General features: G+C 53.3%; 8 protein-coding genes across 8 annotated transcripts; 5 read left to right on the top strand and 3 right to left on the bottom strand.

Annotated features, from left to right (window-relative positions):
* Window positions 1–471: 471 nt before the first annotated feature.
* CDEST_07006 (Putative Phosphoribosyltransferase domain, phosphoribosyl pyrophosphate synthetase) lies at window positions 472–2,940 on the top strand. The gene is made up of 8 exons (XM_062923165.1): window positions 472–955; window positions 1,054–1,083; window positions 1,177–1,203; window positions 1,293–1,423; window positions 1,484–1,578; window positions 1,663–1,988; window positions 2,042–2,079; window positions 2,135–2,940. Exons 1-8 carry the CDS (start codon window positions 879–881, stop codon window positions 2,359–2,361), a joined length of 951 nt encoding a protein of 316 aa, XP_062779216.1. The 5' UTR covers window positions 472–878; the 3' UTR covers window positions 2,362–2,940.
* Window positions 2,941–2,992: 52 nt separating this feature from the next.
* CDEST_07005 (Putative small ribosomal subunit protein eS6) lies at window positions 2,993–4,637 on the bottom strand. Its single transcript, XM_062923164.1, has 5 exons — window positions 4,515–4,637; window positions 4,297–4,383; window positions 3,812–4,174; window positions 3,351–3,518; window positions 2,993–3,282 (listed from the first exon to the last, which is right to left on the bottom strand). Exons 1-5 carry the CDS (start codon window positions 4,518–4,520, stop codon window positions 3,187–3,189), a joined length of 720 nt encoding a protein of 239 aa, XP_062779215.1. The 5' UTR covers window positions 4,521–4,637; the 3' UTR covers window positions 2,993–3,186.
* Window positions 4,638–4,922: 285 nt separating this feature from the next.
* CDEST_07004 (Putative chromosome transmission fidelity protein) lies at window positions 4,923–6,699 on the top strand. The gene has a single exon (XM_062923163.1). The coding sequence runs from the start codon at window positions 4,994–4,996 to the stop codon at window positions 5,444–5,446; it is 453 nt and encodes a 150-aa protein (XP_062779214.1). The 5' UTR covers window positions 4,923–4,993; the 3' UTR covers window positions 5,447–6,699.
* A 24-nt stretch (window positions 6,700–6,723) lies between these two features.
* On the top strand, window positions 6,724–8,846 carry CDEST_07003 (Putative glycoside hydrolase family 10 domain, glycoside hydrolase superfamily). The gene is made up of 3 exons (XM_062923162.1): window positions 6,724–7,475; window positions 7,533–8,168; window positions 8,239–8,846. The coding sequence occupies exons 1-3, from the start codon at window positions 7,248–7,250 to the stop codon at window positions 8,476–8,478; spliced, it is 1,104 nt and encodes a 367-aa protein (XP_062779213.1). The 5' UTR covers window positions 6,724–7,247; the 3' UTR covers window positions 8,479–8,846.
* A 792-nt stretch (window positions 8,847–9,638) lies between these two features.
* On the bottom strand, window positions 9,639–11,320 carry CDEST_07002 (Putative diphthamide synthesis DPH1/DPH2). The gene is made up of 2 exons (XM_062923161.1): window positions 10,958–11,320; window positions 9,639–10,877 (listed from the first exon to the last, which is right to left on the bottom strand). The coding sequence occupies exons 1-2, from the start codon at window positions 11,151–11,153 to the stop codon at window positions 9,724–9,726; spliced, it is 1,350 nt and encodes a 449-aa protein (XP_062779212.1). The 5' UTR covers window positions 11,154–11,320; the 3' UTR covers window positions 9,639–9,723.
* A 167-nt stretch (window positions 11,321–11,487) lies between these two features.
* CDEST_07001 (Putative aldose 1-/Glucose-6-phosphate 1-epimerase, galactose mutarotase-like domain superfamily) lies at window positions 11,488–13,489 on the bottom strand. The gene is made up of 2 exons (XM_062923160.1): window positions 12,422–13,489; window positions 11,488–12,371 (listed from the first exon to the last, which is right to left on the bottom strand). The coding sequence occupies exons 1-2, from the start codon at window positions 13,458–13,460 to the stop codon at window positions 11,989–11,991; spliced, it is 1,422 nt and encodes a 473-aa protein (XP_062779211.1). The 5' UTR covers window positions 13,461–13,489; the 3' UTR covers window positions 11,488–11,988.
* Window positions 13,490–16,803: 3,314 nt separating this feature from the next.
* Window positions 16,804–17,121, top strand: CDEST_07000 (uncharacterized protein; the record flags this gene model as incomplete). Its single annotated transcript, XM_062923159.1, has 1 exon — window positions 16,804–17,121. The coding sequence occupies one exon, from the start codon at window positions 16,804–16,806 to the stop codon at window positions 17,119–17,121; it is 318 nt and encodes a 105-aa protein (XP_062779210.1).
* Window positions 17,122–17,266: 145 nt separating this feature from the next.
* Window positions 17,267–18,220, top strand: CDEST_06999 (uncharacterized protein; the record flags this gene model as incomplete). The annotated part of the gene is made up of 2 exons (XM_062923158.1): window positions 17,267–17,472; window positions 17,956–18,220. 2 exons carry the CDS (start codon window positions 17,267–17,269, stop codon window positions 18,218–18,220), a joined length of 471 nt encoding a protein of 156 aa, XP_062779209.1.
* Between the last annotated feature and the right edge of the window lie 4,759 nt (window positions 18,221–22,979).

Raw genomic sequence — 22,979 nt, 5'->3', positions numbered from 1 at the left:
TTATCCATGACGGGAAGGGTGCATTTTATGGAGAGTGGTTCATGCTGATCAAGGTCCAGTTAGTGAGTGGTAAGCCCTCCCGGTCGTTTCCGAATCACCAAACTCCAAGATAGGTAAGTACTAACTACACAAGAATCCTGTTTTCTATTCCTGCTAGGCTTAACCTGAGGTACCTGGTTTCGAGATCCCAAAGGTTTTAGCTTGGCACCTCTTAATTTCCAGTTGGTCCCGGAGGTCGACATGCACTCCAATAACCCTTTTCTGCCATTAGTACCTGTGTCATTTAATTCTGTTGCAGCTGCGCACAGTACTCCATGACTGCTAGATGGCCTGGGCAATGGAAGCGGCCGAGGACATAAGACCCTGTACCCATGCCTGTCACCATTCTCCACTTTTAATTTTCAACCTCTCAGCGATCGCGAAACAGCGACCGCAAGGCACTAAGTTTTTTTCTTCCTTGTCTGGCACACAGTTGTCTCCGGTACCAACCGCGGTGAATATACCTACACAAGTGGACAAGCACGAAGTGGACGGCTTTTTTTTTCCCTCCCTTTTTTCTCTGCAACAGACAACTCGGGATCTATCCACTTGAACACCTCAACGACTCGCTTTGTCTCACTTCTTCTGCATACCACCGCACAAGAGCAACCAGTCGACAATCCAACCCTCCGACCGCATAGTGTGTGACTAGGTGATAGCCATACCCCTCCATCGTGACCCCGCGCTGCAATTCGATTCGCCCAAGCAGCCTAACCACGCCTTAGCCTACCAAGCCTCAACCAGGTGCTGCTGCAGCCCTTTATACTCGGCCGATCTCCTCTCCTCAAACCCTTTCCTCTCTTCTTTTTTCCCCCAGTCGTCATACAACGACCGTCCTCATGGGGGATATGACGAACGACATCAAGCTCCTCAAAGGCAGCAGCCATGGGGAATTGTCCGAGAAGGTCGCGCAGCGGTGCGTCTATCCCTGGTGGTGGACGAATCACTTTCTTTTTTCTTAGGGGAAAAATGAGTAAAAAAAATGGTGCTGACGCGCGAATGCGCCGACTACAGACTGGGCATTCCCCTTGCGAAGACTATGAGGTAGGTTGGCTTGGGCTCCCTGGTTTCTGCGCGCCGACGCGGATCCTCTTCAGGTGCCGTTCTTGTTTGGCTGACCACCTTGTGCAACCACAGCCTGAACTACTCGAACCAGGAAACCAGGTTAGCGAACGATCCGTGGGACCCAGCAGGTCTTCGAGCCTCGAGTGTGTGTGAAACTGACTTCTCTACGGTGTCACCGTTGGCGAGAGCGTCCGTGACGAAGATGTTTTTATTGTGCAATCCAGCGAGCCCGGCAACATCAACGACGGTCTCATGGAGCTTCTCATCATGATCCACGCTTGCAGAACCGCTTCCGCCCGCCGCATTACCGCTGTCATCCGTTAGTCTACCCCTTTTCCAAAACGCGCCACGAGCACCGGTCGCTGACGACGAGATACAGCTTGTTTCCCCTACGCTAGACAAGACAAGAAGGACAAAAGCCGTGCTCCGATCAGCGCGAAGCTTGTCGCGAATATGCTGCAGGTCTCCGGTTGCGTAAGTTTCGGAAGTTTTGCCCGCCGAAGGAGGGAAGGGAGAAAGGACAATACGAACCGAGATATGACTGACGCGCGCGAACAGAACCACGTCATCACGATGGACCTCCACGCCTCACAGATCCAGGGCTTCTTCAACATCCCCGTCGACAACCTCTACGCCGAGCCGAGTGTCCTGCAGTGGATTCGATCCAACATGAATGTCGAGGACTGTGTCATCGTCAGTCCCGACGCGGGCGGTGCCAAGCGTGCCACCGGTATTGCCGATCGCCTCGAGACCGGCTTCGCGCTTATTCACAAGGAGCGCCCGCGGCCCAACGTTGTCGGCCGCATGATTCTTGTTGGTGACGTTACGGACAAGATTGCCATTCTTGTTGACGACATGGCTGACACCTGTGGCACCCTCGCTAAGTTCGCACACCCTGCAGTCCCGGGACGGAAAACAATGCTAACAATTTGGACAGGGCCGCTGAGACTCTTGAGACCGGTGGTGCTCGTGAAGGTACGTTTTCCTGAAAATGCATGGACTTGTGGTCAATGCTAATTTTGTTTTCTAGTCATCGCCATCGTCACCCACGGCGTGCTGAGCGGCAATGCAGTCGAGACCCTGAATAAGAGCTGCCTGTCTCGCATCGTTGTCACTAATACGGTGCCCCTTGGCGACAAGATCGAGCGCTGCCCTAAGCTGCGCGTCATTGACATCAGCCAGGTCCTGGGCGAAGCCATTCGGCGCACTCACAATGGTGAGAGTGTTAGCTACCTCTTCAACCACGTGCCCGTCTAGAGAGGAGGCATTACGTGGGATTTGCGTCAGTTTTTGCCCAGGGTTGCGAATGGCATGGCATAGGTCTCTTTCTTCATTTTTTCATTTTCATTTTCAGGGAGGCGTACTACGGTAAATATCGGCATACGAGGGATTTCTTCATGAAGACATCGCTGCGACAGGGAAAGGAAAGTTCAGAAATTCCAGTCCGGTGGTACGTGGATGAACAAGACGTTCGTCCTCCGTGGCACATCTTTTGGTGCTTTCACTTTGCGTGAACAAGCGAGGCGGAAGGTGACAGACAGACAGTATGACGCTGCTTTTTCACTTGAGCCTTCCTCCTGTATCCACAAGTGATTCTCAGGGTCTAGTCGAGGCGGTCTGGCCCAGCTACAGTGAACCCTTCCCCCGTTTGGCATGCGGAAGAATTTTTCGGCTCCCCACGGGTACAGGCTCAATGGCGAGGCGGGCAAGTCGAGAGCGTGACTAGTCTGCCTGACAAAAGGTGTCTGGATTAGGTAGGAAAAATGCTCATAAGAGGAAGGTTGGGATAACAAACGAATCACAAGAGCAGTGGCTAATCGAACGTTCAAACGGACTCAGAGAACCTTTTGAAAATAGTCATCATAAACAAATTGTTGGTGGTATTCGCGCGTCAAGGATGCATTTCCATTTTGAATGCCCTATTACATTCGTGATGATTGAAGACTGGTGACGAAACGTTTTGACCCAGTTCCACCCGTGTAATCCCGTCCACGCCTCGTAATGCAAGAAAACCAGAAGACCCGGAGTAATCTTTCACTTTTTTCATTTTCCACCCCAAAAGACGCCAGCGAGCTACAACGCTTACTTGCGCATGGAAGAGGCGCGGCGCTTGCGGAGCTCGGCCTTCTCGGACTTGCGCTCGGCAACACGCTTGGCGAGGATCTGGGCGTATTCGTTCTAGAGGGGAGTTAGCACGATTGAAGCCATATAAGAGGGAGACAAAGAGGGGGGAGGGTTAGACGTACGGCCTCGTCCTTGACCTTCTCGGCCTGGCGGCGCTTGAGAGCGATGCGGTGGCGCTTGTGCTGGAGACGCTGGGGAGTGACGAGTCTCTGGATCTTGGGGGCCTTGGTGTAAGGCTTCTTGCCCTCGCCCTTGGGCTGGACCTCGCGGCGAATGACGTACTTGCGGACCTAATAATTGCAGCAAGATTGCCATATTAGCCACAGTGATCATGTTTTTGTTTTGGTTCTTCACATAGCCTGACACATGTCCCCACTCCCTGCCCTCTCGTGACATCTCATCTGGCGCACTTGAATCAAGGCATCAACAGATGGGTCTGATGAAAAAAAGGGGCGAAGAGGGGAAACACGGTCCCGTCTCTCACACTCTACCTGGTCTGCTCGGTCGTAATCCTCCGCCGCAGCACCAGATAGGCGATGACGAAGTGGCTGTTGGGGCGCATCGCAACAGGGAGCACACATACATCGTCATCCTTGGTGAGGCCGAAGAACTTGCGGATCTTGGTGGCGCGCTTGGGGCCGAGGCGCTTGGGGTGAACGACGTCGGTAAGGCCGGGGATGTCGTTGTCACCCTGCTTGACGATGGAGAGAGCGAGGACGGAGAGGTCCATGCCGACGATGCAGCCACGGACGGACTTGCGCTTGCGCTCGCCGGTGCGGCGGGGGCGGTAGCAGGAGTGTCCCTCGGAGAGAAGGAGACGGACACGGGTAGGGTGCATGACACCCTGCTTCATGGGGAAACCCTGCTTGTCGTTGCCGCCGGTGATGCGGAAGATGTAGCCCTTGAACTCGTCGCCGACGGAGTCACCGGGGACCTCAGCGCCCATCTGGTGACGTTGTCAGCATGTCTGTTTCCCTTCGGTTTCGAAAATTTCGCCATCGGTTCGAAGATTTCGTTGCTCGTCTCTCGTCTCCCGCGGCGGTCGAGGGGTGGGAGGGTAGTACATACGCGCTTCTCCATGAAGACACGGAGCTTGCGCTCATCCTCAATGTCGATGAGCTTCTGGCTGCCATTGGCAGGGTAGGAGATGTTCAACTTCGACAAAAGTCAGCCTCAGAAAAAAGTTCGCCTTCAAATTTTCACAATCGATCACAACATGAATATCGTAACGACATGATGTCGTCGATGAACGATCGTTGTGCTCGTCGCTGGTGTTGGGTTCGTACCTTCATCTTGCCGGCGTTGGGTGGTGCAAGAGTTGTCGACTGGCGGCTGGGCGTTGGGCGTGGGAATGTTCTGTGAAAAGGAAGAAAGGATCACCAATTTCGAGTGATATGGGTTTGTGTGTGCCTACCTAGGGTCTGGAAAAAGCACCCTGACCAATCACAGCTCAGTGATCCGAAAATTGAATCGGCCAAATGTGTTACCGAGTAACCGATTTTTTTCGCCGTCGTTGCTGGGGCCCGTGAGCCCACTAGTTCACGTGCCAGACTGTTCCATTTCAGGAAGGTTCTCGGGTCACAGTACGTACCCTTCCCGGTCTCTAGGTAGCCCCGCGTTCAGCTTATCGATTCGCGATTGTCATCTGGGTTATCTTACGAACCAAAATCGCAGCCGTTACCTTCCTCCGTAATCGCACATTTAAAGCTGCTCTTCTTCATCTTCGCCGCGCGCCCCATCTTACTTCTGGACTTTGTTCAACATCATGTCATCGGTCAAGATCCACCCTCCCATGAAGGGCCCCTCAGCCGCAGACGGCCCGCTGCCTCCACTCATTACAACTCCTTCTGGGCTCGCACTGCTTGAGATGCAGGGGACCATCAACCTGCCACACTTCAACCCCGACGAAGATAGTGACAAATCCGCGCCGGAGGTTCCCATTGGAAAGGTCGTCTTCCCCGATTACCACCCAGAAACCCAAGAAGAAGGCAGCACGGCGTGGATGAAGCGCGTCTTCCTTTATGTCGGTCAGCACCAGAGGCTCCACGGTGAGGTCAAGAAGCTTCCCAAGGCCATCGCTATCATCCGGCGCAGGGGAGAGGCGAAAACCGGCGAGGGCGGCGAGGTCGAGGAGGAACTCGAGATCGCCGAGATCGTCAAATACAAGATCATGTTCGGAAACCGACCGGAGCCTGTGACCACGGAGACCATCTCGTAGTAGAAGTCGCCGTTTATCATGGAACAGGCTACTGGAACGAAGTTAAAAAAAAAACCCTGTTCTCGTCATCTGCATATCGGTATAAAATCCTACCAGCACCGGCCTACCGTCTTTTAGGCCATCGCCACAAAGACCGAACCATGCAGCACCGCCAACTGGCCAATTGGCCACCAGGAATATGGTTCCCGGTCAAATTTGGGATCCTTGGGTCGACTTCCTACAGTTTCTCCTAGGGCAAGTTGCTTTGGGTGGCTGGTTTCATCAAAGAGCAATCGATGTCCTTCGCCAGCACTGCTTCTCAGTGGTTTTCATACCCGCGACATCCAAAGCCATTAATACCACTTGAAGCCGTTTTACGTCAGTGGCGCGGACGAGGTGATATTCGCAGAGCATTGGTGCCTCAGCGAGCGGTAAAAAAGTCTTGCTTGGTATGGGTGCGTGGTGACGGTTGGTCCGGAGGATGGCTACCTCTTACTCATCAGGAAGAGGAGCTGCTCTTTAAAATGTCCAGTAATCATTTCTAATCGGACATAAGGGGCGGAATTGCACCCTCCATATCAAGGTTCAATCTTTCGAGATGGACCGCACGCACCTGACTAGCAACAACCAACCACGCATCTAAAGACCCCCCGGCCGCCAGCGGACTGTCCTGGCTTCTAACGGCTCTCCGTAGGCGTCACTGAGCAGTTGGTCCACCTGCCAAGACCCACCCTTTCGCTAAACAAAGACGTTGGTCCTGGCATTGCTCGTGTCCTAGGAGGATTCAATCCGAACACCGATTCATTTGTGTCCAAGGGCTCTGCTATCATAGCGTGGCGGGGTGTCCAGTTTCTTCGACAAGGAAAGGACACTGGTGAAAGGCTGCTCTGGCGATTACGCCCTAGTCTGCAGTAACCCATGTTTGCGGTGTCAAGGCCATCACACTGATATCATGGTCTCAACATACGTTCTCGCAGATGTTGTATACGGCACACTTGCCTCCTACCTACATCCAATTTGGCCAAGTCTGTGCAATTGACGACTCTCTCACGATAATGCCTGTCCAGGTCAACACGCCCGTATGATGACAGCCAGGGGTTCTCCACATCTCCGCACTAGAGGAAGTCCAGAGTTGTGAGGGGGAATTCTGGAGAGCCGAGGAGGCTATTAGGATAAATGTCCCCAATTGCAACTCTAATTTAACCGCAGACAGCCTGATTGAACAGTTCGTCTTCTTTTTGCCCCAGCAGAAGATGGGGACACATTTGCTGGTGACAACCCCTGCAAGCCGCTAGCCGTAACAGCGCCATTGGTTACTCGTTGACCGCTCGCAAAACAACTCTGGTTCTCGTTCGGAACGAGCTCCTCTTACAGTGGTTTTGTTCCGGAGCCCACCTCACGGCCGTTCAGGTCTTTTCTTCTCTCTCCCTCTTCCCAGAATTCATTGGGTCAGAATCCAGCTCATCCAACCAACACCCATGCAACCCAGGTATGCAGCACTTGATCCCAAGACTACAGGTTGAGTCCTTGCCGGGCTCTCCTCACCTAGAGGACGTCACCTCAGGTGGCACTGTTCTTGTCAGCTCGGCCCCCTCACATTGGGCAATCTGGAAATGGTTCCTTGTCCCATCGGCTAGGAATTTGGGGTGGCGATGAGGGGAATAGCAGAGTCGTATCGCAGTCCGGACCTTGCATATATGAATTGAGTTGCCCTCCTGGTGGGTTGCTGTTTTGTCCCACTTCACCACGACGATCTCAAACACAGATAGGTCCTCTCCTCTCTCAGCTCTCGCTAAGATTCTGTTGTCAATCGGCGGTCACGATGCATATACAGTCTTTCACCGTGCCTCTGCTGGCGGCGTGTCTGCCCATCGCCTCCGCTCAGCTCGACCACTATGCGAAGAAGGCTGGTCTGTTGTACTTTGGTGCTGCGACCGACACCCCTGGACAACGTGAGCGTGCCGGTCTAGAGGCGGCCTACGAGCAGTACGATGCCATTCTCGACGACACGAACGAGTTCGGTCAGACGACGCCGACCAACGGTCAGAAGGTGGGCCTCCAACGATATTGCTCTTGTTTCTCCGCCCCAGGCTGACTGCGTCTCCAGTGGCTGTTCACCGAGCCTGAGCCCGGCGTCTTCAACTTTACTGAGGGCGACATCGTCACCTCCATCGCCGAGGAGAACGGCCAGCTCCTCCGCTGCCACGCTCTCGTCTGGCACAGCCAGCTCGCCCCCTGGGTCGAGACGACGGAGTGGACGCCCGAGGAGCTGACCAAGGTGATTATCCGCCACATTCACGAGGTGGCTGGACACTACAAGGGCAAGTGCTATGCCTGGGACGTCGTCAATGAGGCCCTCAACGAAGACGGTACCTACCGCGAGTCCGTTTTCTACAACGTGCTCGGCGAAGAGTACCTCAAGCTGGCCTTCCGCACGGCAGCCGAGGTCGACCCCACGGCGAAGCTGTACTACAACGACTACAACCTCGAGTCCGTCGGTCCCAAGAGCGAGGGCGCCAAGCGTATCGTTAAGCTGCTCCAGGATGACGGTATCAAGGTCGACGGTGTCGGCATGCAGGCCCATCTCGTCGCACATCGCGCGCCTACCCTGGACCAGCAGATCGCTGTCATCCGCTCGTATGCCGAGCTTGGCGTTGAGGTGGCCCTAACAGAACTGGACGTTCGCATCGAGCTCCCGGTCAACGAGACGAACCTCGAGTGGCAGAGGGAAGCTTACAAGAACGTAGGTTACCCTTGAAGGGGGGAGGCTCTTTTCCATCTCCGTCCGAAGTTGCTAATCGGCTTTGCGCTAGTCTGTCGGCGCCTGCGTCCAGGTCTCTGCCTGCGTTGGTGTCACCATCTGGGACTTCTACGACCCCTTCAGCTGGGTCCCCTATGTCTTTGACGGGGAGGGTGCCGCCCTTCTCTGGTTCGACGACTTCAGCAAGCACCCAGCCTACGAGGGCGTTCTTGAGGCGCTGAAGAACAAGACTGCTGCGCCGTGCAGGAGAAGACGGTCTCTGAACTCTGGTAAAAGCAAGAGGCTCTTCTGAGTTCAAGCGCATCGTAGATTGGGGAGTCAGCCCTCTGACTTGCGGCAGTTTACCAGCGTACTGGCTGGCTATCGATAAAGTCGGCGAGGCTTCATAAGAACAAGACCAACCCGTCACCTGGATACTTAATTTGAAAAGTTCTGGTTAAATACTGCAATATTTATGAACAAGTTCTTCAGGGTCTGCAACCCCCTTTGAATACGTGGCATTGTGCCCGAGGAATGATGTTCACTCTCCAGGAGCTTGTAGCTAGAAAAGAGTGTCTTTTCTTGACTTACGTCACCTACCACTCCTGGGGCCGCTTCTCAGTGCCATGTAGTAGTAGGGTTGATGTCGGTGATCAGTACTCCAAATCTGTTTGAATAACGATTCTCACGTAATATGTGAGAAGGCGTGCTAGATGACAAGATGGCGAGGTGGGCGCTGTCCGTGATACCAACCACCTTCACATTTCACGGCAAATTCATAGTCCCAGTGCGGCCTTGACTCGCAGGGGGCAGATAACTAGCCTCGTCAACCAGGACCCTCGGTCAAACATAAATCGCGCTACTGAGGCTTCTTATAGATAGCACACCGTTGAGGCCGCGCACCTTGTGAAAGAAGGAATTCTTCTGACGCCTTCCCACGAACTCAACATTGAACTTTATACCCTCTCCTTGTCTGGAGGCAGTCCTGCATAAGCAGGGGGTAAGGCACGGTGGGGCATGACGTCTTGATCTTACGCACAATATTGCCGAAGCCAAGAGTGTGGACGCAACAAGTCCGCGCAGAACAGTGTTGTGGCAGGCCAAGAGCGTAGGAGTGGGGACTATTATATACCGAAGTTCTTGGTCAAGTGTAGGAATCGTTTCGGTAGCCGACTCGGTGATAGGCTGGCCGAGATCTTTTACTAAGGCAGCTCGTAAGCGCTTTACTTTAGCTGCCTACAGGAGGCTGTGGACAGCCTCTACGCTAGACCTCCTGCGATAATTGAGTTCTAATTGTTACCTATATAGTGCTTCAGCTAGTTCGCATCACATCCTTACTCATCATGGGGCCCGTCGAGAAGAACGTAGTGGGAGGACCACGACTTCCTGTCCGAATACCCTGTGAGGCTTGTAGCAGATCGGGGGTGAACACTTGAAAGAAACATTCGGAAATATCAAGTCCATGAGCAGCTACCCCTTTGAGAATATGGTATCATTTCGTGCTGCATGTATCTTCGTAAAAGTTTTTGGCCTCCAACATACCCCGAAGCGACAGCCCTCAAACTTGTGCCTCCAGCTGCGCAGGCTTCGTCCGCCCAAGGCCATCCTTCCCATAGTAATCCATAGGATACACCCCCTTGCCCCAGTCATCCTTTACCTCGAGCGCCACCAGTGCCTCGTACGGCGTCAGCAGCGGCCGCGGGAACGCGTACCCCCAGTCGATGCTCAACCGCGGGCACGCGACCTGCACCCAGCACTCCACGTCGCTCATCATGGCCAGCTTCCCAGGGAAGATCTCGCTCAGCAGCAGGTTCACCCACGGGATGCCGCGCTCCCGAAGCCGCTTCTCGATGAGCCCCATCGTGTGCGGGTTCCCCTGGCGACCCAACGAGCCGAGGATCAGCCCCCACTTGCGCGCCGTCTTGGCCGTCCGGATCGCCGTCCGACGCAGGTCCTGCATCTCGTCGTGGCCGTATGTCTCGCGCGTCAGCTTACGCGAGTACGGGTCGTAGCGGTACGCCGGCACGCTTGGGTTGTGGATCATGATGCTCTCGAGGTGGAAGCGGCCGTCGCCGAGGTACAGGATCATGTCGACCCTGTCGTCGTCCGTCAGCCGCGGGCTCGTGCAGCCGAGGATCTCGCCCTTGCTCAGCGGCGCGATCTGCGGCACGAGGACCTTGAAGCCGGCCTTCTCGAGCGTGCCGCGCACGCCGTGGATCGTGGCGTTAAACTGGATGGTGCCGACGATGGCGATGGTCTTTCCTGAGGCGAAGTTGCGCTCCAGGGAGGCGAGCAGGTGCGATGTGTCGATACTGATGTCGACGAAGACGTAGAGCGTCTTGATCTTGGTCACGTCGACAGGTATGAGACAGCTATGGGCGTAGTGCACGAGAAGGTCGCAGCCCATGGCGCGGGCGGTGTAGTCGTCGATGCAGCAGGCGCCGTAGGTGACGTCGCCCATGATGAGGGTCTCGATGCCCGGACAGAACTCGGTGAGGATATCGGAGATTGTGGTGGCGAAGAGAAGGAGGCCCTCGGGCATTTGGAGGGCGACCTTCTTGGCGCCGGAGGAGCGGATGCGATGGATCGTCTTGGGTATCTCAAAGCTGTAATTGGAAGGGAGAATGGAAATTGCGGACTTGAGCGCCGGGTCGTTGAGGATCTCGGGGGGCACTTGGTTCAGGAGGCGCGGGCCTCTCCGTGGTTGCGCAACTACGGGGTGAACGTGAGCATGGGGTGATTCTCTCATGTGAGAATCAAAATGAGACAAGAGGCGTTAACGTCAGTCTTACCTTGAATGGAGCTGCTGTCCTCGATAGATCCATTAGAGCCTCCGTTCTTCGCCGCAGCCTCGGCCGCGGTCCTTCTGCCGACAAACCGTTTCTTCGGTTGCTTCATTACGGGCTTGGCCGCCGCCTCCGCTTCACGATGAGACGCCTCGATGTCGGCGGCGATGCCCAAGTCGGTTTGCGCCCGATCCTCCTCCATTGCTGAGATATTCACTCGCCTTACTATATTTAGTCCTTTATCCAATTTGGATCAACCTAAGTGAGCCTGGTGCTTATTTCGAATATTCCGGTGGTTTGCGTACGATGCAAGTCTAGGTGCCCTTAACGGAGATGTGTGTCGTCTCTGTAAATGAGTCCACCATGAGAGTTGCCCCGCGATCATGTTCCTGCTAACTGAATTTTTCGCGGGGCATGTGGCACGATAAGATTGATGACTAAGAAGGAACATGCAGGTAACGAAGGGTTTGTTAATCTGCTCGTTGATTGGTCAAGTACTTTCGTCGGCCCTTCGATGAGGTGAGCGCACCCGACTACCTAAACACTACCAAGTTTTCGACGGTCGGTCAAGAATTAAGAACTCAGTAATGATTGGAGAATGGAAACATCGAGAATTCGAATGGGGACTTATCGCACTAACTTGAAAGCCAAGATGTCGAGATACAGATGGTGACTACTGCCTCATCCACGATTTCCTCACCGCACCTGTGTTCGAGAAGAGGGTGTATCATACGCTAACCTATTCGATCACTTGACTTACAACCCAGACAATCGAAAAGAAGCCACTCTTCTATTTCCTATTTTTACTTTCTCTTCTGAATGTGGAGTGATTCTTGTTTGCAGGTCAGACATCGCGGGTTTGTATACGTCAACGCATTGGTATTACAAGTTCATTAAGTCTAACGGGTGACCCCCGTTTTGTAATAAACACGTATCGTTCTCTTGGTGTCGTCGATACGTTGGGCTAAAATGAACACTTTTCCAAAGTCATTTTCGCTTCTCTGAACACCAACACCACATCATCATCCATAGCCGCTCTACACATCAGAAGAGGTGGAGTTGATGCTGAAGCGGTAGCTGGCCTGAAGAACGTACGGGTCACCGCCGGGCTCGAAAATCTGCTTCTTGCCACGGCCCCATGCGGGGTTATTGATTCCATCGATCCAGTCCTGGACTTCAAGGACGACGCAGCCGTACTTGGGGATGATGCGGGGGTGGTCGGCGTTGTCGAAGAGGCCTTGCGACTTCTTGAGAGCTACAGAGCCATTCTGCTGGCTGCAGCTGTACATTTGAAATGCATCTTGGTCGGAATAAACGTCGACCTGGATGCCAGACCAGGCAGACTGCAGTCGGGCGATGTATCCTTCAGTGCGCCAGTTGTAGGGGCCAAGGTCGTCGCGGTTCACAATCCAGCAGTTATCTGTCTTGGTTAGTGTCTTTGCTTCCAATTGAACAACTGACAAAACTAACCATAGCCAGTGCAGTTTAGGCCACAGTTATTCTCAAGCTCGGGCTTAGAGAAGTCGGCGCCGATCTGTTTCGGGGCACTCCAGAAGTCGTTCACGGAGCCCTTGGGGTTAGGAAGGATTTCGCCGGTGGGGATCAGGATGTTGTCAACGGCCACTCTCTGGCCGTTGTAGGGCATGTGCAGAGTGTGGTTAAGAGCCGTGCTGGTCTCATTGTTGGCAAAGCCGTCGAGGTTCCAGTACGTGTGACTGCTCAGCATGATGGGCGTCTTCTTGGTGGTCGCGGTAGCAATCATCTTGATCTCCCAGTTCCAGTCGACAATAGTGTAGGTGATGAGCGCCACAACTTCACCGGGGAAGCCCTCCTTTCCGTCTGGGTCGGTGAAGGAGAAAGTGATGCTGTTGTTGGTGTGTGACACAACGGTAAAGTTGCGGTAGTCCCAGCCGTCAGAGCCGCCGTGGAGCGTGTTGAGGCCATTGTTGTCGTTGAGGTCAACCTTGTATGTCTCGCCGTCAATCTCAAAGGTGCCGTTCTTGATGCGGTTTGCATAGCGGCCCGGCACACCGCCGAAGTGAGGGTGCTGACGGTCAATGCTGTAATAGCTGGCGTTGTCGAAGCCGGCGACGATGTCACGGGGGATACCGTACTGATCTTGAATGATTAGATCCGAGATGGAAGCGCCGTAGGGAATGAAGGCGGCTTTAATATGATTGCTGGAGATCCAGTATTTGCCGTCCTTGTCGGGGCTCGCGGCGGGAGCGGTTGTTGTGTTTCCGTCAGGTCCGCCCACAAACTGGGCCATGGAGGCCGGGAGGAGGAGAGCCCCGACAGCGGCGGGGAGTAGTGAGAAGCGCATCGCGAGGGTAGTGGACCAGACGAAGTAACAGAAAACTGAAGCGCAAAGCAGCGCAGGCCAAAACAGACAACTATGATGGAGAGACGGACAGGAGCATCTGTGTGAGGGAACGATGGGGCGATGCAGGAGCTTATATCCCAAAGGCGCTCCTCCCCTTATGCGGGAGGAGCGGAGAGTCTTGCACATGGCCGCGGGAATGGGACGATTGTGGTCATCGGACCAACAAAGCTTCGTTATGCAACGCAAGCAGGACCGCGGAGTGCAGAGAACCAGCTCCACTCGGCAGGTTGGGGTAAGGAAAGCTTGGGAAGGACAGAGACAGGATGAAGAAGTAACAGGGGGGACGATCAACGGGTTGGGTGTGACGGCATGATGTTACTGGAGCGTCTAGATGAACATGTGGTGTAATCCTTTCTCGCAGCCCCAGGCAAAAGACAGACCAACAAGCTCTGGCCGAGCTAGCTGCTAGCCGGGGTAAGCGTGCTAACTTTTCCTCACGGACCAGAGTCAATGGCACGTAAAGACGGGCTAGCCGAGACCGCGAGATTGGACCTCGACTGGGCGGGCGAGTGCGGTGTAGTACCGTAGTAGCAGCTCGCTCCGGAGCAACAACAACAGAGCGAGGCCGGCTAACGGTGATTGTTAATGGGGCCCGATGACACCCTCTCCAATGAGGCGAGCGGGGTCGATTGGAGTGCGGTTGGTTGCTTTCCAGCTTCCAGGAACGCACGGCACGCCAATTGCCAAAGGCTCTTGCGGAGACGGTATGGGACGGGGGTGAATTCCAACAGCAGGAAAAGAAGAAGGAAAAAGTCCGGGGTTGGGACCGGACTGGATGGATGCAATGACGACGTTAAAGAAGCGGAGATGTGGGGAGCTGGGGAAAAGAGGAAGGAAGAGGAAGAGGAGAAAGCAGAAGAGAAGTCTCCCATTGGTGCGCGTGTGTCTTTCCCCGATGTCCTGAATGTCCCGCCGACTGGAGAGCTACAAGCCCTCGCAGGGGGGGTGCTGATGCCGCTGGGTGGGAGACGTTGTGGCTGCAGGTGCCGCAATGCTTGGTTTTTGGTGGTGGTTGTTGATGTTTGCTGAGGACGTTGGCTGGCTGGCTGGTGCGGGGTTTCATCGTAGTGCAACTTCCCCAGATGTTTTCCCTGTTTCCCCGCCCTCCGCCACTCCGTGGTCGACGTCTTCTCTCAAAGTCAAGCTTTTTCTGGTCCATGTTACAGCTGCTTTCCCAACATATCGTCTTTCAGTCTTGCAATAAGAGTCCACTGTCCGTCCGTATTATGGACCTAGAAAGTACGCATACAAAGTACAGCTCTTCATCGTTTCTCTCCTAGGCATTCCTCCCAATAACAAGAATGATTCCTCGGTAGAGAGCTATCCAGCAACTTCTCAAAATTAACAACAAGCAGGCATGCTATGGGTCCCGAATGAGTATTGTTGATGACGCTAGACACACCTCGTTGCGGGAAATTTTCTGATTGGTACGCATCGTTCATAGCACCTTGGACGACTATGACTACCTACTTAGCCCATACAGCCCGTCCTCCGTCACCCCTCTGGAGTTGGACATTTTGAAGGATACTGGTCTAAGTAACAGCTCATACCGAGGTGGTTGTTATTCAAAGCCCAAGGCTTGGATTCGTCTATTGAACCCATTGACGGTGGCCAAACCAATGTTAAACTTCGAATGCGAATCGAACGCATGACGATAACGCCAACATCTTCTCTAATCGCCTGCGTAGTCTCTTCCCAATCCAGCCTGAACACACTATATTCATTCTGTCATCTCGATCGTAACTTTTCTCTTCTTCCCATTTCCCTTGGAGCTAGAAACCCCCATACGTCGTCTCGCCGTCGAGAAGTGTCCAAGTCGAGCGAGTGTTTTGCTGTTAACCCACATTTTTGGTGTGAAGGGGAAATCATCATAAGAGTCATCTGAAGGGGGGCCGCTGGGTTTGCAAAATGTTTCGATTTAGGAAGGAAACACCCGAACACTCCCTACGGCTCTATTCTTTGGTGACACGGCCAGGAACCGTAGCATTGTCTGCATCATGACCATTTATGTCGCTACTAAAGACCATGATCATGCCCTCGGTCACTTGGGTGAAGCTGTCGGTGACGAACGTAAACCTAACCTCGGGAAAGGCATGCAGCACCTTTAATTTTTGGTGAAGCGAGCTCCACTGCTCATCGGTATCAAATGTCTTGACAATGAGCACGTCTCGGATTGTGATAGCGTCACTAGAAATGAAGGGAGGCCGATCCTGGAAGCCGCGCGTCGATATGGCACAAGAGGTTGATGGAAACATAACAAAGCGCTCGAATCCGACGAATATCTCACTCGTTGTACCAGTTGCTGACGTCTTGGCGAATATGTTTATCCATGATGCCGTCGTATGGCTGAGCTTCGACGCAGTCCTTGCCAAATATAGCTGACACAAGTACGTGCCAACTCATTTGCGCATCGGAGCTAGGCCTGAATATAAAATAAGAGCGTCTCGTTGGCGTTGACTCCAAACTGTCTTCTAATATGAGGCCAGACATTGATGTTGTGAAGGACGAAACTGGTGTAAGCCTTTTCCCTTGTCAACAAACCGAACCGTCAGGCGGTCTCGAGGCATATCTTTAAGGTCGTCTTTGATACAGTCTAAGCTGTAGTAAATCCAAATACTAGGATTGATATCATTGAGAAACGGGAGGACGTCGGCATGGTAGGCTCACTCGATCTCGGCGATTTGTTAGAAAGTTGCTGGCTCTATGTTTCTGATGTTTTGAATAGCGGATATTGCGTCTGTTCCATTGAGCGGACAGGGAGTGTATGATGTAGTCAATGACATGCTTTTGACTACCGAACTTGATACCTTTCAAAGCCAATCCCAACGAGGGTTGGTTGGAGGCAAGGGCTTGTCTTGTCTTTGCTTAGACTATCAGTCTTAAGATCGAGATGGGTTATAGCGTCAAATACTAGAGAACCAATGGCTTAAACACGCGCACACGGCGACTCAAGAACCCACATGATATGACGAGTGATCCGCAGTGCTTAAGGAATTCTTGTCAAACTCACATCAAAATAATCTCTTCGAATACAATCTAATTGAATTAGTCTCACCCTGACCAGCATTGTGGTATATTCTAGAGCTATGGTACTGTGTCTGAGCCTACTTCATAGGGTTGACACGGCAGCCGACGAGACAGTGACATGATGTTGTTTCCGAGAGGTCAAAACCAGCATAGCATATTTGCACGATTATAAGGCCAATCATTCAAAACCAATGAATTCAATGGAAGCCAGGCTTACCGTCTGTACTCTTGTGCTACATGAACAGCTCAGAGGCCCAGCCCAACAATCGGACACCAACAAGTCTCTGGGGTCTCGTAAAACCACACTTTGGGAGAAATAACCGAGGAAGAAACTTCACTTAATTTGGCAATACCCATTTTTCAAACTCATGTACTCTGGTCTTGATGGAAGAAACGCGAGTAATACTTTGCAGCTGGCGTGGTTGAAGTGTAACATTGTTTGATGTCGCTCACCGGAGTGGAGCACGCTCTCACCGAATACGGAGCTGAAAATATGACGACAGCGTCTTATATGATTTCTATGATTGTGTATCCCGTAACTCGTCGAGAGTGTGGTTGGCGGAGAAAGATGGGAAAGAAAGAAATCAGGTATTTCATCACTAGCCTACGTGCTGTCGCTCATGGACGAAGGCTTCTTTGCGTATGTCACGAGCGGGCTCACCTCGGTGACAAGGGTAACGGTGTAGCCAACATGAGGGCGGATGACGACAGCGGTCTCTCCTTCATTTGGCGAGGCAAAGACGGAGACGAATGCGGTTGATTGCCTCTGGCTAGGAAGGAAATTTCCCCAGCGGTTGAGCAAAGTCAAGTCCACATCCGGCTGCAGGCAGGCTCGGTCCGGCATCACACAAGTTACCCTCCTACCTTACCTTTCCTGACTAGCTACCTAAGGAAGGATAATAGCGATGATTGCCTTACAACTCCATTCCCTTTGCTTGGTCTCGATGCTCCTTAGGCGAGACAGGCACATACCGAATGGAAGAAAGGGGGAAGGTGGGCAGTGCTGGCAAGCCGCTTTCTTCCCGGCAAACTTCCGGGACACCTTCCCGATAACGAGGTGCCTAGGTAGTCGCGAAGTTGTGACGCCACGAACTGCCAACTGGCAGGTAAGGTAAGGCAAGTAAGTACGTCGACACTCGGTATCAGCATCGCAGCTTCTCACTCCCATACCACACACACGTCTATTTGCCATGGCTCTCTCCATCTCCCCTCTTGCGCTTCGTCCCTCTTTTGTGAACCCCTCACCAACTTCCCCGTCAAACACGCAAAACCCGCAAAACCCCATTCTTCTCGAACAAAATCCTCCTCTCCCCCGGACGCCGCGGCGACAATCTGTCCCAAACAGAGGAGCCTTTTACTCGGCTCCGCAAACACGCTGCTCCTTTCGCCTCTGACAGGGTGACACCGCAGATCTTATTTTCCAGAAGAACAAGCGAAGACGCACCGGACTGGGGGTGACGCAAACGAAAGGTAGGGGCTCCACAACGATATCCAGACCCGTGAGTCCGCATCTCTTCCGAGCTGGAGCAGTTCTGGGACATTGTCATCAAAAAGGCGAGAAAATTTTTAAAATTGCCTGCGCTTCTTCTGCCAGGGTTCAGAAGCCCAACACGACAGTCACCGCCGAAACACTGTCACCAGTGACTACGTACATGGTCATGGTCATGGTCACACCTACCGCTTGCACAGCACATCGCACCGCACATCATGGGTCTCTCGCCGGCACAGGCCCGCACGTTGCGAGCGGAAGCCCTTCCCCGGTGCGCCACGACATCGTTCTCCGTCCCTTCGTGCCATCTCGCATCTCGTCACCGTCAAGCCTTCCACAGCACCTCGGGCATTCTACAAAGTACAAGTAGTACAGACAGGCTCTCTGGTCCCAGAAAGATCATATTGCAGCGACACCCAGCCACACCAGCAAGACAATTACAGCGGCAAATCGGTAATCAGATTGTTGTCTCGCTTGTCCGCCTTTCAAACTCTAGATGGAAATGGGCCTGCTCACGGCCAGGGGACGTTTGCTTCTCTGGGCAACGGATGGCCACCATCGCATCATGGATGATGGATGAGCTCAACTTGCAAGGATACCCGTGTCCCCAGCCATGCCTCTGAAGGCACCGATGGAAAGCTTACCCAGCATTGTTCGCCGGAAAGCTCACGCGAGGAAACGTTCGTTCGCTCCATGCCGCGACAGCGTGCAGGTGCCCGGCCTGACTCGCCATAGAGTTCGTTGCCGAACATCCTCATCACTTTCGGGCCAGTCGCAATCACCCGGTTCGAGACTTCCCAGATGCTCTGTGGTCTGTGCAGCCAATGCCACCCAGCCCGCTCAACCACATAAGCTACGAATACAGGTACAAACGCACGACAGCCAACGCAACAAGCTCAAACGACAGGGCTGAGTCATGACCTGTCGCTCCAAAACTTATTCCATTTGCTAAGGAGAAAGCTTCTGGAACGTTTTTGAGGCCTCGCTTTAAACCACCAGTCATAAACGTGTTCATGACTCCTGTGAGACACCACTATGCACTTCCAAAGAACTTTCTCAGCGCTTTAGACATGACTGATTACGAATGAACGTCGGCTCGCCTAACCCGACGGCTCGTCTGTGACAGGTGGCTTCGTTCACGGTCGCCTGAGTCAATTGCAACCTGTGCTTCCGGCGCAGAGCTCTGGCAGGCTATGGCATTCGGTCCTCACTAAGAAAGCATCAATAGAAACCATAGGGTTCAGACTTAATCATTGCAGCTTCGTACCGTACGGCTAGCTCTTTGCCCGCCGCGGCCTCGCTGTCTCTGCAACGTTTGTCTAATGACACAAGCCCTCACCGACTGACCGATGCGGGTTTTCATTTCCCTGGATGGACTAGGGAGTCGATACAGCGCTATACCCCGATGGCTCTGGGTCTCGGAACGTCCTATTCAACTGGCTCTACAGAGTACAAGCAACAGCAACGCTCACCGAAAGCTCACCCTAGCAGCCAATGGCCCAGGTACTGAACCCCATGAGGGAAGATCCACGCTGTGAATAGCCGGTCAAGACCCGCTCCGGGGAAGCCTTCGTCGAGCCTTCACCGGGCCTGGCTCCGGCTAGGTACCAGTCACAATCAACCCCAGCCCAACTTGCCACCCCTGTTGTTATACTAGCATGTCCGGGTTCGTCAAAACAGCCGTTTTCTCAACCTTCCCGTTGGTTCCAAGTTCCCGGCAGCGAAGCCTTGTCCTGCAAGGTTCTCTGAAGTCGGATTTCGTTTCGTCTTGGTCACGTTTGCGCTTACACATTGATTGCGGGTTGGGGCCTTGCAAGGTCACATAGTAAGTTGGACACGCCAAAAAAGACCACAAAAAAAACGACAAAAAACCACGGCTTCATCCGCCAACCTAGCATGTGGGATTGTGGACGAATGCGCATGGCTCGGTGGGGCTAGTGGAAGCGTTTGGCAGGTCCTGACCGTTGGGTTGGGTTGGGCTGTGGCAGAGTGCAACCTCATCAGACCTCGGGGAACCATTCTACCGGCCACCTTGCGCATCCGCTGCTTAAGTTACATGATTTTATCTGGCTACAATGGGCCCTGAAAGTTCGATGACACAGATATCATCCGGTGTAATCAGTACATTTTTGATGAAAGGCGAGACGTTTACAAAGTACTGCCGCTCACCATCAAAGAGGTATCAAGACGTTGTTCGCCGCCTTACGGACAGTCAGCCCACCGAAAAGGGGCGGAAGCACGAGCTTCTGCTTCTTGGAGCACGACCGGCTCCTCGGTATCCAGCCGAAGAGGGTCACAATTTTACCCCTGTTTCATCGCATATTTTCCCCAGTAGACCCAAGCCACCGAATGGGCTAATGCAGGAACAACGGTACGAGCATTTTGATTGCCTTGACACGGGAGCAACGGGGCCGAATGTACGTACCCTACCTCCTCTGGACACGTGTGCCATGACATCGTCCTGCCGCGGCTTGCATATTCACATCCGGCGACGCAATCCACACCAGCTCACGGCGATTGCAGTACGCTATTGTAGCTTCTGTAGCTCTGAGATATCATACGGCCGGCTGACTGAGCTTGCCTATCACCTTGTAAACGCCTGTCTCTCTTGACCGAACCCGCCAGACAAACGGAATTTGTTCTCAGCGACAGTTTTCTTTGTCCTCATTGGAACCCATACGCTCGGATACCCGACTCGAAAGCCATTGACAGAAAGTGTAGGCAAGAGAGCCGAACTTTAGGGCCCAGTTTTGGGAGTTAGAAGCACCAAAGGCTGGGCAAAGACCCACGGAATCCCTGGAGCTTTACGGTGCGATCCATCTGCATCACGGGCGTTCGCACACGGTACCAAGTAAGTACCACACAAGAAAAGAACTGGGTGCGTTTCACGGGTAGAGGTACCCACCATGCCAGGGCATCCTCAACGGCGGATTTTTGGCCGAGTGGTTCCGGGGGGACCATCGCAGGACTTTGACGCTTCCACACCTTCTGGAAGACTTCGATGTGGTGGAAGGTCACTGGAAGAACAGTGCTCAGGGCCCTGTGATGGAGCCCAATTGTGTGAACAAAGGTCCCTGAATCACACCCACCGAACAGGGGGAGCCATACAGTATTGACCAGCTTCAACAGGTCGGAAGAAGGGGGTACACGAGCAAAAGCGAGCAGCAAAGCTTCGGAGGAAGGCGACATCTCATCTGCAGGGTCCCATATTGATTGATGGGAGAGTTGCCTCACACGCCTATTTTGAGCCACGGAGGCTGCGCTGATACGCGAAACGAGACAAAAAAAAGACGACGTCAGGGTCTCCCAAGGAGAAAGAAGTTGAGTTGTTTGCGGCTGTCGTCCATTCACCAAGCAACGAACAGGGCCTTCCAACAATTGGATTGGCCAACGGCAGTTTTTAACATGATTGCGGCGACCACCAGTAGGGCGACAACCAAACGACTCCTTTGGCAAGCGAGAAGTGTGGCGCCTGGAGCACTGCCCACCTCTCTATTCTTCCCGAAATGATTATCCGTGATAGGTGACTCTGCAAGCCAACCGCCACGAATCTCAGATGAGCTAGAAATTGTCTTTCCAGCAGCAAAATTAACCAGTATTGTATTTTCGGGGCTCCGCTGAGTGAGATTGGGGGCCATAAGCAGAAGCTGTAAAATCATGTGGTCTACTCTGTACTCCACCGCTGTCGACTATGTTGTGTTCACAGCACCAGCGTCTAAGGGTAGTCAAACGACGTGATGGCGGACACATTGTCTTTTTAGACCCAGCCACGGCAAGCATATCGGCAGCAAGCGTTCAGTCGGGTACGAAAACGAATTTTGCCCCATTTGCCAGCGGCCGCAGAAATTATTGCCCAAAGTGTTGGTGTGGCACATGAATTTTAAGATGCTGCAACTCAGGCGAGCGGAAGGGATCGATCCGCCTCATGCAAGCACTCAAGCTCGCTCGCTTGTCTTGTTTGGGCCAACGGTCGGTGTTTGGTTGCTTGTCGGCCAGTCCAGTCTGCCACATGCCGTATTGAGAAGAGAAGCCGCAGCGATCGCTCCTAGGTGAAACAGTCTTACCACGGGTTGATCGTCGTCTGAGGGGCCTCACGGTAGGATGGACTAGCGTGGAATCCGCTGCGGATCTCATGGTGCGATGCCCACCTCCCACTCGGAGTTGACAGACACGGAAGGTCACTGGCCGAATGTCCATTTTTTCACCACCGAGACCAGCAAGACGATCAGGTTGACGACGAGAAGATTCAACATTCTTGTTTTGCCTCAGCAAAGGGAAACCCGAAAGGTCCATTTTCTGTCGTCATGATCATCACTCCAATCGACACCCTTGTTCATCCCATCTCGATTCCCGCGTCCCTGAAAATCGCTCCGTTTTGCAGAAGGTGCTCTACGCTGGCGACCGAAATCATCGACTAGGTTTACAGATCAGACAAGCCAAGCGGAACGGGTTCAGATGAGCCGGACGAGACTCGTGCCCTGTTCGTGGTGTGCCAGTAGGCGAGCCGCTTCTCTTGTCGAAAAGCCTGTCGGAAAGTGTTCGTATTTTCGGTTCGAGATATGACGCATGTTCCCGCATCGCCTTGTCACCAGGCTCAAATGCGCCCTTCCACGACACCCGTACAGTTGACCTAAGCACTGATTGCGGCTCTTGATGAATGCTGACTTGGTCAGAAGAAATGGAACGCCCACAGCCCGGCTTTCCATGGACATCAAGGCTAGCACACGATCGACTTGATGAGTCGTCAGAGGGTTGGCAAGTATCTTGACCCCATGGATCATGGAAACATGCCAGTTGCCATTTGTCACCATGCCGGGTGCACAGTTGCATTCCATTCTTAAGACACTTGGCGACCCGTGAGTCGCCTGTGTGCTCTGACCGAGAGTTGCTCGTCCTTCTGCAGCTTCTTTGGAACCCTTTACGGATAAAGCCGGAGCAGCCGTTCTCGCAATTTTTGCTTCGCGAAACTTAATTGACTTTGAGCGTTTCGCGATCATGACGACACGAGGTTGACCTGGTTCTACCTAACCGATCTCTAACCTGCAGGTACCATATATCAAAGCACTATTTTTGAGAAACTGGCTCCGGCTGTGGCTGTTCTTCCCATCTGTACGCACGAAATCGAAATC

Source organism: Colletotrichum destructivum, chromosome 4 (genome assembly GCF_034447905.1).
Source record: "Colletotrichum destructivum chromosome 4, complete sequence".
NCBI lineage: Eukaryota > Fungi > Ascomycota > Sordariomycetes > Glomerellales > Glomerellaceae > Colletotrichum > Colletotrichum destructivum.
The sequence above is the reverse complement of the archived record's forward strand: the minus strand, read 5'-3'. Positions and strand labels throughout refer to the sequence as shown.

Coding starts and splice junctions, on each gene's coding strand:
- CDEST_07004 (XM_062923163.1), top strand. CDS start 4,994: ATGTCATCGGTCAAGATCCACCCTCCCATGAAGGGCCCCTCAGCCGCA.
- CDEST_07003 (XM_062923162.1), top strand. CDS start 7,248: ATGCATATACAGTCTTTCACCGTGCCTCTGCTGGCGGCGTGTCTGCCC. Junction 7,476..7,532: donor CGCCGACCAACGGTCAGAAG/GTGGGCCTCCAA, acceptor CTGCGTCTCCAG/TGGCTGTTCACCGAGCCTGA. Junction 8,169..8,238: donor AGAGGGAAGCTTACAAGAAC/GTAGGTTACCCT, acceptor GCTTTGCGCTAG/TCTGTCGGCGCCTGCGTCCA.
- CDEST_07005 (XM_062923164.1), bottom strand. Junction 4,175..4,296: donor GTGTCTTCATGGAGAAGCGC/GTATGTACTACC, acceptor CAACGTCACCAG/ATGGGCGCTGAGGTCCCCGG. Junction 3,283..3,350: donor AGAAGGTCAAGGACGAGGCC/GTACGTCTAACC, acceptor ACTCCCCTCTAG/AACGAATACGCCCAGATCCT.
- CDEST_07002 (XM_062923161.1), bottom strand. CDS start 11,153: ATGGAGGAGGATCGGGCGCAAACCGACTTGGGCATCGCCGCCGACATC. Junction 10,878..10,957: donor GGACAGCAGCTCCATTCAAG/GTAAGACTGACG, acceptor TTCACCCCGTAG/TTGCGCAACCACGGAGAGGC.
- CDEST_07006 (XM_062923165.1), top strand. CDS start 879: ATGGGGGATATGACGAACGACATCAAGCTCCTCAAAGGCAGCAGCCAT. Junction 1,084..1,176: donor CCCCTTGCGAAGACTATGAG/GTAGGTTGGCTT, acceptor GTGCAACCACAG/CCTGAACTACTCGAACCAGG. Junction 2,080..2,134: donor GACCGGTGGTGCTCGTGAAG/GTACGTTTTCCT, acceptor TTTGTTTTCTAG/TCATCGCCATCGTCACCCAC.
- CDEST_07001 (XM_062923160.1), bottom strand. CDS start 13,460: ATGTGCAAGACTCTCCGCTCCTCCCGCATAAGGGGAGGAGCGCCTTTG. Junction 12,372..12,421: donor CCTAAACTGCACTGGCTATG/GTTAGTTTTGTC, acceptor TAACCAAGACAG/ATAACTGCTGGATTGTGAAC.